This window comes from Setaria italica, chromosome IX, assembly GCF_000263155.2.
Source record: "Setaria italica strain Yugu1 chromosome IX, Setaria_italica_v2.0, whole genome shotgun sequence".
NCBI classification, from domain to species: domain Eukaryota; kingdom Viridiplantae; phylum Streptophyta; class Magnoliopsida; order Poales; family Poaceae; genus Setaria; species Setaria italica.
The window spans coordinates 1,814,547-1,826,979 of record NC_028458.1 but is presented as its reverse complement, the minus strand read 5'-3'; the positions used below and the strand labels follow the sequence as shown (position 1 = coordinate 1,826,979).

General features: G+C 51.5%; 2 protein-coding genes across 3 annotated transcripts; both read right to left on the bottom strand.

The window, feature by feature from the left end:
• Window positions 1–201: 201 nt before the first annotated feature.
• On the bottom strand, window positions 202–4,043 carry LOC101772435. Its single transcript, XM_004986094.1, has 5 exons — window positions 3,942–4,043; window positions 2,974–3,173; window positions 2,790–2,865; window positions 1,668–1,730; window positions 202–369 (listed from the first exon to the last, which is right to left on the bottom strand). The coding sequence occupies exons 1-5, from the start codon at window positions 4,041–4,043 to the stop codon at window positions 202–204; spliced, it is 609 nt and encodes a 202-aa protein (XP_004986151.1).
• Window positions 4,044–5,690: 1,647 nt separating this feature from the next.
• On the bottom strand, window positions 5,691–9,149 carry LOC101763491 (protein phosphatase 2C 35). 2 transcript variants are annotated; one of them, XM_004981192.3, is made up of 4 exons: window positions 7,604–9,141; window positions 7,384–7,497; window positions 6,217–6,481; window positions 5,691–6,089 (listed from the first exon to the last, which is right to left on the bottom strand). In XM_004981192.3, exons 1-4 carry the CDS (start codon window positions 9,008–9,010, stop codon window positions 5,974–5,976), a joined length of 1,902 nt encoding a protein of 633 aa, XP_004981249.1. In that variant the 5' UTR covers window positions 9,011–9,141; the 3' UTR covers window positions 5,691–5,973. The 2 variants fall into 2 exon arrangements, 1 of the variants encoding a protein (XP_004981249.1); XR_002675992.1 differs by lacking the exon at window positions 5,691–6,089 and adding an exon at window positions 7,211–7,305 and having other exon boundaries at window positions 6,349–6,481; window positions 7,604–9,149.
• Between the last annotated feature and the right edge of the window lie 3,284 nt (window positions 9,150–12,433).

The window sequence follows — 12,433 nt, the reverse complement described above, 5'->3', positions numbered from 1 at the left end:
TCGCCGGCCGGGCGATCTAGGCCGCCGGAACGTGCATGTGTGTGGCCCGTCGTCGCGGCGCCCATCATCGTCTATGGATGATCAGCAGGTGGCCTACTGGCCGTGTCGTGCCCGATCGGGACGGCGCGGCGCGCTCCAACATGCGAACAACATGGCTACCAAAGCCACGCCACGTCGCTACCTAGCTAGCGTAGGTTGGTGCTACGCCAGCGAGCGTGACGTCGCGGCCGCCGCCGCCGCGGCGCTGCAGTCGCCGTCGACTTGATCGTCGTAGCCCCATGCAGTGCCCATCACGCCGTTGCGTGTGCCGTGCCGTGCCGTGTCGCGCCATCCAACCCCGCCGCGCGCGCGCGCAATCATTGCCGTCATCTGCAGGGTGGGCAAATAAAAGCAACAGCAACGTGCACTAAACACGCGCCGGCCGGCGTACGTGCATGCACACGTCTACAGCAACGTACGTGCACTACACACGCCTCTGCCTAGTCGCCGGCCGTCCGGCGGCGTACGTGCGTGCGTGCCACGCGCACATGTCCCGTGCCCGCGCCGCTGCTTGCTCCCAGTTTTCTCCGATCCAGGTCGTTACCCGGCCGGTGAGAGCTCGGCCGGGCCGGGGCCGGCTGGTAGGGGAGGCCCCGGCCGCCGCGTGTACCGCGCGGTGTCCAAGCGACGGCCAGCCGGTGCGTGGCGCCGTGCGCGCCTGGGGATAACCTATCCGCGCGGCGCGGCCGCGTACGCTGGAGCCCAGAGAGAGCGAGTCGTTCACGGGCAGGTGTCGCGCGCGCGTACGACGCCGACGGAATGGAAAGCTGCCGTCGTCTGGCCTGAAGCGACGTGCGCGCGGCGCGGTTACGCTGGCCGGGTCACCTGGTCCGGCGGATCGGAGGATGCCTGGTTGATTGGACGGCGGCGCCCTCGGGCGCGGCCAAGCGCGCCGCGACGACGGTGCCGCGGCAGAGGCTCTGGTCGGTTTGCAGCGGGCAGGCGGGGGGACGACGCGACGCAGGACAGAATGGACGTGGCCAGTGTACCGTGTGGGGCTTGCAGCATGGCTCGATCACCAGCAGGGCAGCAGCTGCTGCTGGCGTGGGGAAACCACCAAATACATGTAAGGCGAGCCGGTTCGTTTGGAACTATTTAGGGAAAGCTGGAATCTCTCACGTAGTGCCATCACACCGTGCCACAAAAACAAAAAGTGGCGAGCCTCGCTGGGCGAACAAGAGGCGTGGTTCAGTACTTCAGTGCGAGCGTACCATGCATGCACAAGAGATTGACTGAAACGACTGAAATTGATCTGCGAAAGAATGCTTGATCCGGACACTGCACACACTGTGCTTTCTGAGACTTGCATTGACGCTGCGAATTATAGTTTTCTTTTAATCTCAGAATATTCGGAATCATTTGATGCCGCACGGCAGTGGAAACGTGTAGTATATCTCTGCAAAAGTAGGAACCCCAAGACGCAAAATTTGATCCAACACTGCAAATTTCAGTGTGTATATTCAAGTGATTCGTGAAGCTAGGAAACAACAGAAAACCACACAGAACCTTAAAAGAGGGAATCAACGACCACCAATTATATACTTAATTTCAGCCAAATGAGTATCCATATGGTAAGCTCAGTTTCCTTCACTAGATATACGCCCTGCAAAAATTCTATCTGAACTCACTAGTCTAATTCTCGACACAACTGCAGCACTTCTCAGCAAGTCGCGCCGCTGCACCTTGCAGATCTGCAGACAAGATCAAAAGTAATTAGCTGCACTATTAAGGTTACAAACACGATCCAGTCAAAATCGCAAGACGGTTGCCTATTATCAACACAACAAGAACACTGCATCGAGCAAGATGCTGAATCAAAGTGACTGCAATACTAGTTCAGTTTTTTTAAGTTGCTAACAAGTTTATGAAACTCAATCAAGAGTAGAACTACTGCTGCCAGGACTGGAATAATTCAGCTGTACATCGGTTCCAAAGTAGCTCTAACTTTCAGCTCATCCATATCCTCCAGTATGCAAGCATCTCTCCGGATAATTGTGACAGCCCCCATCAACATCTAGCGCAACAGTGGTTCTTGTGATGGATTGCCAGATCGAGTAGATAACGACAGGAATTGCGTGGATATATTACGTGATGTCATGAACCAATACGTACACAACTCATGACCTAAGCTTCCATTTGCGGTGAAACGTATGACAACAGTTGAGGGTAGCTGGTTAGGGGACCTTTTTTATACTTTAATTATTTGTTCCCAGACTCACTTTTCTTTGTACACAATGATGCATTCAACTGAACGGAAGGTTCAATTACATGTGATCTACTCTGTTATGGTATGGGCTTGGAGTTAGATGCTTGGCTTTGTTCTGCTAATTAGCAGCTAAAATGCAAAATATTCTCAATCTGATGTAACCACAATTAATATGATTGCATTTGGCCCAGGGCAATGATTTTAAGTCATGCAAAGCAGCAACACTTAAACTAAATCAACGAGTGGGAAAGAAATTATAGTACTACAATAGTCTGTGTACTCATGGTATTACCAAACATGAAACTGACCATAAAGCCTTGAAAAAGATTACTTGCAAAAGCTTCTATGGCACAAGTTAAAACAAAACTAGCTAAGTAATCAACTTAAACTGTTGAGCTTCCTGCTAATAACTAATAGGTCACGATTATAGTTCTGCAAAAGAACTATGTTCAGAGCATAATTTCTCCCACACAAATGAGCATTCATCTAAAAGTAAAACGGATAAACGGCGGGCGCATAACTCAATTCAAAGACGGCCCTTAACCTTGTAGCTAAAGGATCCTGTCAAAAGGTGGCTTGCTTTCAACATGGAGCAACTATTAGATGATTGGTTTGGGTCACTACACGATTTGATACACAAAAACTTTGATCTCCATCAACAAAAGCAACTCCTTCGAATTTCGGTAATATTCTCTGTAAGTATACAGGAATGGAAAGTAGAAGCGTACCTCATCCTCCTAAGAACATCGAGCATCCCCTCACGCTTCTTCTTAGATCTCCTGTGCGTCCCGAGCTTTCTTTTTGCCAACTTAAGAGCACGCTTGTCCCTACAATTCCTCAGAAGCCCAATGATGTGTTTCTCATATGGTGCCAATCCAGCAACTTCCCTAATCACGTGCCTTACAAACCAGGTCCTCCTGCCAGATTTCTGAAATAAAAATAAGTAACGTGTTCAAAAAGCTTTTAAAGCACAACATATAGATAGTCTCACTACAAACGAGCATCCCACCAGCATACACTGAAATGAAGGAAGAGGAGACAAGTTGATTACACCAAATTTACATCTATCCTTTCATCTTTTATCTAGTTAATTAATCATAATGGCTAAGTTAACTAGGTAAGTGACTGGTGCAATAGTTTTTTTTCCTGGACCATGACTGGTGCAATAGTTTCACATCGAAAGCTAAGTATGAAGATTGCATATGCAAGAATTGCATGTACACAAAATAGACTCCGAGGAGATTCATCTTTAATGCCTTCAAGGAAGGAACCTCAAGAACAAGTGCCAACCAATTTCCGAGTACATGAACAGACTTCTCAAAATGACATATTCAAAGCTAAGTTCGTGTAAGGCTTAGGTACGGTGCACGCGATGCGCGACATAAGTCATAGATCATGTTCCCACTTGTCAGTACCCAGTAACAGAGCTCCTGAATTCGATTTGCTACATTTACTAGAGCAATTACAGGTCATAGCATACGCTTCAGAAACCGTTCTCCGGGAACAGCAATGTAATACATACACCATTAACTGTCAGGTTAAATAGAACCATATGTCTGAATTTGCTCAATTCGATCCAACGAGTAGAAGCTACAGGGTAACGATCGCACAATGCAACATACAACTATGATGACACGGGAGCGAAACACCAATCTACACAGAAAAACAGATGAATTGATCGAGCATTGCATCATACTCCTTTGCTGGCGGAAGGGCGAGGCGGGAGCTCACGCTTGGTGATAACGTGGCCCTCGTTCACCCCCACGAACAGCACCGTCTTCGCCGGCGGTGGCGGCATCTTAACCCCAACGGCACAACAACCAAACAATAATTCCCATCGCGTAGCGAAAGATACGCTGCTGCGATGGTAGCACGGTGCGATTCGCCTTCACGGGGGTAGCTTTGAGCTCTCGGGGTGGAATGGCGGCACGGCGGCGGTCGGCAGCGGCGGCGGTGGATAAATAATAAATCTTTTCTTTGGTTTAGGAAAAGGTAGACGCCGGGTAGAAGGGTTTTGGGCCCATGGGCTATGCTCAGGTGTGCAGTTGCTTGGGCTACACTGTTAGCATTCAGCCCATATCCTTACTTGGCCCATTGCCTATGGCGTGATCTCCTTTCTTCTGGACGAGCCCATCGTGAAAGCATGATTCTGCAGCCAGTAGTAATAGTTCGGTTCTCTTTTTGCCCAAGCCCTGCTGATTTGGTGAAAGCTATTGCCTATTGGTTTTCTCTGATTTGCACAAAGATTCTTGAATCACATGTGTGTTGTTTCTTTTATACGAGAGAAAATACTCACTCTCATCACAAATACTTGATGTTTTGACTGAAATCTGATCTTAAACTTTGACCATAAGTATTTTTAAAAATATTTAGTTTCAAAATATATAAATCATATGTTTATTTTTGTTTTAAAAAATGCTTTCATAATCTCTTAGTTATTAGAACTATATCATAATAAGAAAAAAATTAGTGATTTCAAAACTAAAACTCGGAGGGGGATGGGTATTACTAGTAGTGAAACAATAATTATGAGCAATTAATAAAACTCTCTCTTCCTTGGAAAAAAGAGGGAGATGTTCCTCGCTTCAACTCTCTGTACCTTAAAAGCAACAGTATAAAAGGGTTTGCTTGGAAACCAATTCACAACCAAGCGACCGGAATGACGCTCAACGTCAGTGCGCGTGGTGGGAGAAATATAACGGGGAAATGACCCGGCACGATGGGCTTTCTTTTCGCACTAGCAACCACTCGCCCGAAAAAGAATGCATTTCTTACAGGAAATCGCCTGCTCCTGCTTTCCCTTGCTTCAGAATAGTGTTATCTATCGCAGGAAACAAACATTTCAAGATAGCTGTGTCTGACTCTCACTACTTGGCACTTGGCAGAAAATAATGTATAGACTAGCAAAGCTATACTCTCTTTTTATCTAAGAAATGCACTATTTATTTACCAACTAGAAACATAAAAGTGTATGCCTCTTGAAATTATGCAGCAAGTGGTGGTAGACTCGAAGGCAACTACAATTATTGGTGAAAGCAGCAGCAATCAAGCCCATCAGATCTTTGAAATTCAGAAAGTGCTGAAACCAAGAGATAAAGCTAGCTCCATAAGGCCTGATTGATTGTGAGTAGGGCATGCTAGATCAGAGGTCAACTTAGGGTCATTCATGGCATGAAGCCATCGATAACCCATGGTTTATCACACAAGATAAGGCCGGCTACCTGGCACCTGGCAGTGCTTGCTGAATTGTTCAACATGGGTTAGCTCTGGAAAGGGCTACCAGTTAAGAGGTCAACACCCTCAAATGATTTCTGACCAAAGAACCCTTCTTCGCATTTTGGCATAAAATTCTAATATTTCAGAATCGCAGAAGTCCAACTCTGAATCAGTCTCCCATACACATGTAATGTTAAGTATGAACACAGAAGGTGCCAAAAAAGGGGGGTCAAAGAAACTTGACCAATTGGTCATGATTTTAGTTATTAATAATTGAACAAATCCTCTTTTACACGAACATCTCATACGGCAACGGCGTCGTCGTGCTCCAGTGGATTTCATCGTCATTCAGCTGGATGCACCGAGATCCCAAGCCCAACCCAGTGCTTCGTTGGTATTGTACAGTGACAGCTGGGGAGGAGTGGAGTAGCCGCAAGAACTGCTCAAAGGTCTGCAAGAACCTCTCTCTTTCTCTATACGTTTCTTTCCCTAATCTAGTATGGCTGACCTATTTACACACATGATCTCCAGATCCTACCCTCCAAAGATATTACGATGACAGATACATCGTCATGGTATCGCCGACGATCGCCCTGCGGTATTTCTATCAATTCGTGGAAGTCCATGCCTGCAACCACAAGCCATGTGAAAAACAAGATCAGTGACCGATCTGAGCTAACTCAGCTTGACCTTCCAGAAGTTCAAAGGTTACTGCACAACGACTACCAAACAAACACGATATGACTTCAGCATACCTGCTTTGTTTGCTGCTCGGAAAAGAACTTCCTCCACCAGATGCTGGGCAGGGTCACCTTCAGGGGTTGTTGCGATGAACATTTCTACCTGAGCAACAGCCTCCTCGTTGGTGAAATATTGGTAAAGGCCGTCTGAAGATAGTATCAAGAATCTGTCCCTTGTGCTGAGTTTATGGTGGAAGAGCGAAGGATTGCACGTGATGTACGGGGACGACCCAACGTAATCTATTCTGAACATCTCCAGCAGTGCATCATTCCACTTGGGCTGTAAAAACATAGCAAAAATTGTGAGTGCAGGAAGGAAAATAAGCATATGGTACCAGCTACAGGGAAGTCAAAACTAACTTGAGCATTAATAGATGCTAAAAGTCAAAATTAAGACATGTTGACTCAATTACTCATCAAATTAGAAAAAAATGGGTTGCTTAACTTCATGGTTATCGTTGCAATATTTTCCCTATAAGTTATATCTCACGTCAGTTGCAAGAAAAAGACCTTCCCCTAGCATGGAGTCGTGATTGATTTGCAAATTGTTCTAATAAAACAGTATTACTAGAACCGACAGTATTTTGGCTTGATAGGAGAAACGTGCCTGCCTTCAAAGCCACTCCACTCGCTAGCTTGCTGGCCACATTTCAGTACTGCACAAGCACATTCTTTGCACTTGGACAGAAGCAAAAGAAACTTCGTTTTCTCTGGGAGCAGCTTCTCCTACACTATTCAGACTAGCTATACACATGGTGACTGTGAAACTGAAGTAATTTATTCAGTACATGCGACCATATGCTTTTAAGTCAAGGTCAAGACAGTCTGTATCAGTGTAAGATGGTCATAATTTCTACTCAAAGGAAATTAGAATTGAGAGTGATTTGATCATTTTTCAAACTTGGACCAATTATACCAAATGCTGCTTTCCTTTTTTGACTTTGATTAATCAAGATCTTGATAATTATTTGCTGACCCAGTATTGCAGCAAAAGTGTCTTACTATGCACCTGATATAATGAGATTAGACTTTATGCTCCCTTGACCATAGAAATTTCCCGCACCAATTTCAGATCTTCTTTCTTAGGGGGGGAAACACTTGTAACTATGCCAATTGCATAATCAAAATCATCAACCAAATCCATTCTTTGCAAAACTGACATATAATCAAGCAAAGGCTAACCTGTTTCAAGAAACCAGCTCCGAACGCTCTTGTCACCTTAAGCGAGCCCTTCACACGGTCCTTGGAGATTGCGGACGGGTCATCAGGATGCTCGTTACGTATTCTGCAAACTTCCTGCGAACAAGAACACCATATATTAGTAACTGTCAGATCTGATCATCGCAGAACAGTCAGTGAATGAGTCAATTAAGCTGATCAAACTGTGAACCAATTCAATTACCTCTCGCACCGTAGTGCTATGTTCGGATGTAAGCTGCACAGCTGACAGGAGAGGGGAGTCCCCAACCAATCCGTCGAATGAACCCTCACTGATCTGCTCGAGATCAACACTGTCCATTGTTCCCAGGACAGCCCGGCTGTCGCCTACATTCATGAGGTACATGTCCTCTCCTTTCATAAGCATCGCTAGAACGCAAGAGCCCATGAGCGCAAGCTCCGGGAACTCGCCGACCATCTTGTCGGCGACGTCCAGGTAGGCCTCTTCAGTCTTGCGAAGCGCGCGTGCAAGCGCCTTGAGCACGGCGAGGTGGTCGTTCTCGCCGTTGCTCCGAGGTGGCCGATGCGTTGGTGGCTTCAGGGTGGAGCAGTCGCGCTCCCACTCGCACTTCCACCGCCGCTGGTCATCGTCGCCGCCGCGCGGGGGTCTTGATCGGCGGGTGCGGCGGCGATGGGCAGGCTGGTCCTGGTGATCTGAGGCCGTGGTGCTGGTCGGTTGGTCGGGATGCTGGTCGTTCTGCTCCTCTTGCTCGCACTGATGCCAGAGCAGGCCGCGGAGCTCGCGGTGCACGGCGGCGTAGAGGTGGGAGACGAGGAAATCCGTTGCGTCGGGACCGTTGAAGCCGTCGTAGATACCGACGAACACCCAGCCCCGCTCCTCGGACACGACGATGTGCACGCGGTCCTCACCGGCCTTCCCCTGCGCCCACTGCAGCCCGGCGGAATCGGCGCCACAGGCGGCCACGGCGGCGGCGGCGTCCGGCGAGCCGAGATCCATCGAATCCTGAAACTTATCCGCCCGCGCGAGGAGCGCGCGCGTGAAATTCCGCAGGCGGCGGCCGCCGTGGGAGAGGCTCCGGCGGAGCGCGGGCACGGCGCCTCCCATGCGGCCGGAGGTGGCGGCGCCCGGGAGGGGACCGGACATGAGCGCGGCGTCAAGGGGCCCGGAGAGGAACCCCCTCTCGATGGGCCCGGATAGGAAGCCGCCCCCTGCGGGCGCGCAGATCGGCCCCGACGGGAACCTCGGGACCGGCTGCAGCGGCACGGCGGCGAAGGACTCGGAGCTCTCGAACCCGGACGAGGCGGCGGCGGCCGACGACGCCGCGGAGTCGTCCGGCAGGAGGAGGAGCACGGAGGTGGAGAGCGGCGTGGAGACGTTGGCGCTGAGCGCGGCCCCCGAGATGGCCCGGAACGTGGTGGCCTCCTCGGCCGCGGCGGCGGCCTTGGCGTCGGCGACGAGGTCGTCCGCGGAGAAGGGCACGAGCACCTTATCCGGGCGGACGTAGCAGAAGGAGTGGCCGAGGCCCTCGTCGTAGGCCGGGTCGGAGGGGAGCCCGGCGGGGGCCACGTGGCGGCGACGGCCGGCTGCGCCGCCGCCGGCGCAGCAGAAGCAGGCGAGCGAGTTGCCCATGGCGGGACGCCGGGAGCGGAGGCGGGGGAGGGGGGAAGGGGGAGGGTGGGAGGCCGGGGAAGGGTTGGGTGGTTATAATGGAGGGAGCATTAGCTAGCTAGAGCGGGGAGAGGAGGCGAGGAGAGTTGACTTGCGGGAGAGATGGGGAGGGGGAGAGTGGGTGGGGTTGAAATGCCCGAATAATTTAAGCTGGTTTCCACCTCTAGGCGTTGACTCGTGTGGGCGTCCGAGCCCGCCAGGCAGCTGCTGGGCCTGGGTGGGGGGTGGGCCCCCTCCCCCCGCGCGCCTCGGTGCGGAAACCTGATGCAACCTTCTGCGTCCGCGTCCGTGTGGCCGCCTGTGTGTGAGCCTGCTGAGTCGCGCGCCTTGTCTTCTTGCCCCCGGTGGTGGTGGGCCCTGGCTTTCGTGTCTAAGTACACTGGACACGGATCAGTTGAAAAGAGGGCGTTTACGACTCGTCAGGTCAACCACCGCTGTTTTCCAGTGTATCTGCGGCCGCTGAGTGCACAGTTTGCGACCAAAATGAACTCACCCAATCTCCTGTCCCGGTCGTTTAAGCACAAAAATAAAACATGCCGTGCTCTGCAAACTGTGTAAGGCATGGTGTGATGATCTTTGAATCATAAAACCAAAGGATGGGGGAGCACGATAGTGAACGAATATGGATCCCAAGCCAAGAGTCAAAGCAGCCCGCGTGTCAAGGCCTCGTACAGGAGGAGGAGGATGGACGCAACGCAACGCTCGCTGTCCAGCGTTGTTCCAGTACGTCCTCCTCGACGCGCTATGGAGACCGCGCTGGGCCGGCGGCCGAGACGGCAGCTTGGAAACGGCGCTCCTCCTCCTCGCTCGGCCGCAGCCAGCCGTGGACGTCGCGCGACGACGCGGACCGCGTGACCCAACCCGAGCCAAGCCAAGCCGCGCGCCGTCCCCAGCGCCGAAACCGCACGGAACGGAACAAGCGTGCGAGCGCGGGCAGGAGTGGGCAAGCCGGCCACGTCCTCTCCTCATCGGGGCTCTGCCGTGCCGAGCGGCCAAGGCCACGCCGTCCCGGTGACCCAATCGGGAGGAGTGGTTGGGGGAGCCCCTTGTTCACGTGGGGGGGCACGGCTCGCGTCCTCTGCTCTGCGGCGCGGTACGCGCTCTGTGTGGCTCGGAAGCGGCTGGCCTTCTCCGCGGCGCAACCAACCAGGCACGCAGAGTCAGCGGGGGCGGGTAGATTTTTTCCGTCACCGGATGGCTAGGCTACAAACTGAAACTGGTGGAGGAGGCCGCCGTCCCGTCTCGTCGTCTCGGCTCTGGAAAAGCGAGAGGCCCACAAGGTGACGACAAGGTCCGGTGTTTGAGTTGGTCGCCGGTCGCGCCGCATGTGCGGCTGCCGTTGCATCGGAGCTTCGGGCCTCGCGGATCACCACCCGGAGAGAGACCCGTCCCTTGCTGACTTTTTCCGGCCGGCATCTGAGCTTCATGACTAGGCAGTAGCTCCTCACTTTTGCGTGTGCTCGCTCCATCTACGCGACGCGCCTTTCTTTCCAGTTTTGGGTGTGCGGAATTCAGCTCTCGGTGTGTGCGAATTCAGCTTTGGCTACTAGCAGAAGCAGCGTAGTAGCATCTAGGAGTAGATTGTTGTGCACTTCACATGGCCATACGACACGCCATGCAGCTACCTCTAATCAGATTCGGCTGCTTTCGTTTAGGGTCCTACGGCAACACAACTTTCCAAAGGGAGGCATCCGATCCAAGTCAGTCGTCTTGGCGGATGCGATTATTGTACGCACACATGCCAAACGCTGGTCCTTCACTTCACTTTCGCGATACGGGCAAGGAAGAGAAGGCGTCGTCGACGCTAGCCAGCTACCGGAGGAAACCCTGAACTGAAGGTCTTATCGTTATCATCGCCATCGACCCCTTGGAGAAAAACGCCGTACTGTACCGGGGTATTCTTGTACGTATCTCTACAGACCTGATCACAAAACCAACGCTACGAGAATCGTCCGGCAGAAGAGACTTCCGAACATCACAACAAAGAACAGTGCCGCGGCTTCCCCGAGTCAGAGGGAAACGCTCAAGAACAAAAAGGCTCAAGATGACGCCTCCGTCGAGAGTCTGATGATCGTGTGGTGCACCCGGCTCGCGCTTGTGGAGAGGCCTCGAGGCCCCAACACATGGCCGGAGCAGCGGCTGTGGCTCGTGCTCGTCGTCAGCGAGCGCCGTACTACGTGTGGTTCTCAAGCTGGGGCCGGCGGCCAAACTGTCGCATTAATCGCCTCGTCGCCGGCCGGTCGTCAGCAGTGATTCACTCGCTTTTACCCCAGCGGTACACATCGCTGCGAGACCGCCGGCAGTAGTAGTTGTTGTTGTCGTACTTCTCTCGTGTATCGATCTTACGTTGTCGATCAATTTGAGGATTGTACGTGCTCGTCATGTTTCACGATATCATTATCCACTTAAAGAACACTGGTAGAGTTTGACACCGCTATGGTCAGAACTTTGACACCAGACTCGCCACTAGAATACTCATCCAAACAAGTTCACGAGAAAGATGGCCGATTTCCATCTCTCTACCAGACGTGTGTGCAGACAAGAACCACGACAAATCCAGTGGTGCAGCAAGCCCGACGGCGAGATCCGCCGAATCTTGGTCGTGTGGGGTGGCACGTCCGGAGGTCCCACGGTTTGAATTATGTGATTAGCAAATTTGTTACTGTAGTTAGTTGCAAGCCGTACGGGAAGAGCACGATGACTTATCTGTGTTCCCTACGTTATAACTCACTCATTAGTGAAGATCGTTAATTGATGCTTGTGGTTTTTTTTATTAGTAAAGATCGTCGGTTGGCGTCCGTAATTTTTTCATGTAAGGGTTTTCCACCTAAAAATCATATCTCGTGTTTGATCGTGTTTTCGCATTATTTAGGTACGTCACGAGATTCGATCGAAAAAATTAGGGTTTCGGTCCCTGTTTTACGCCGCCGCCGGAACTAATCTGCTACGGCGATTCCACATGCTCCGAGCAGGTCTCGTTGTTATCGCCGGCGCGTTGCTTCCTCGGTTTCCGAGGCAAAATCGACGGAATTCGTTTTCCGTCTCCTGATCGAAGCCACACCGGGCTTTCACCGTTCCTGCCGTCGTCGCCACGTCGCCGCCGAGTTCGAGTCGGACCGGCACTTGCATCGGCCGATCCTACACAAGTTCCGTTGCTACCCTGCAATTCTTGTCGTGAGGCAAGAGAGAAGGACCCTGCTGTGCTGCTGGCGATTCCCGAGGCGACAGAGCGAGCAGATTGAGATCAAGCCGGCCGTCTCTGTTCCCTGCTGCTGCAAGGTGCTGTGTCGAACTGTGTGGTGTTTGATATGAGGTGCTAAATTTCAGAGGATCATATCAAATGTCCGGACGCTAATTAGAAAGATTAAATATGAGCTAATTATA

What these genes read in the sequence shown, in the direction of transcription:
- LOC101772435 (XM_004986094.1), bottom strand. Translation starts at nt 4,043, where the DNA reads ATGCCGCCACCGCCGGCGAAGACGGTGCTGTTCGTGGGGGTGAACGAG. An exon ending in GCCCTTCCGCCAGCAAAGGA is followed by an intron (nt 3,174 to 3,941) that starts GTATGATGCAAT and finishes TTTTTATTTCAG; the next exon opens with AAATCTGGCAGGAGGACCTG. An exon ending in GATGTTCTTAGGAGGATGAG is followed by an intron (nt 2,866 to 2,973) that starts GTACGCTTCTAC and finishes CAAATCGTGTAG; the next exon opens with TGACCCAAACCAATCATCTA.
- LOC101763491 (XM_004981192.3), bottom strand. Translation starts at nt 9,010, where the DNA reads ATGGGCAACTCGCTCGCCTGCTTCTGCTGCGCCGGCGGCGGCGCAGCC. An exon ending in GAGCTGGTTTCTTGAAACAG is followed by an intron (nt 6,482 to 7,383) that starts GTTAGCCTTTGC and finishes ATGTTTTTACAG; the next exon opens with CCCAAGTGGAATGATGCACT. An exon ending in CCGAGCAGCAAACAAAGCAG is followed by an intron (nt 6,090 to 6,216) that starts GTATGCTGAAGT and finishes TTGTGGTTGCAG; the next exon opens with GCATGGACTTCCACGAATTG.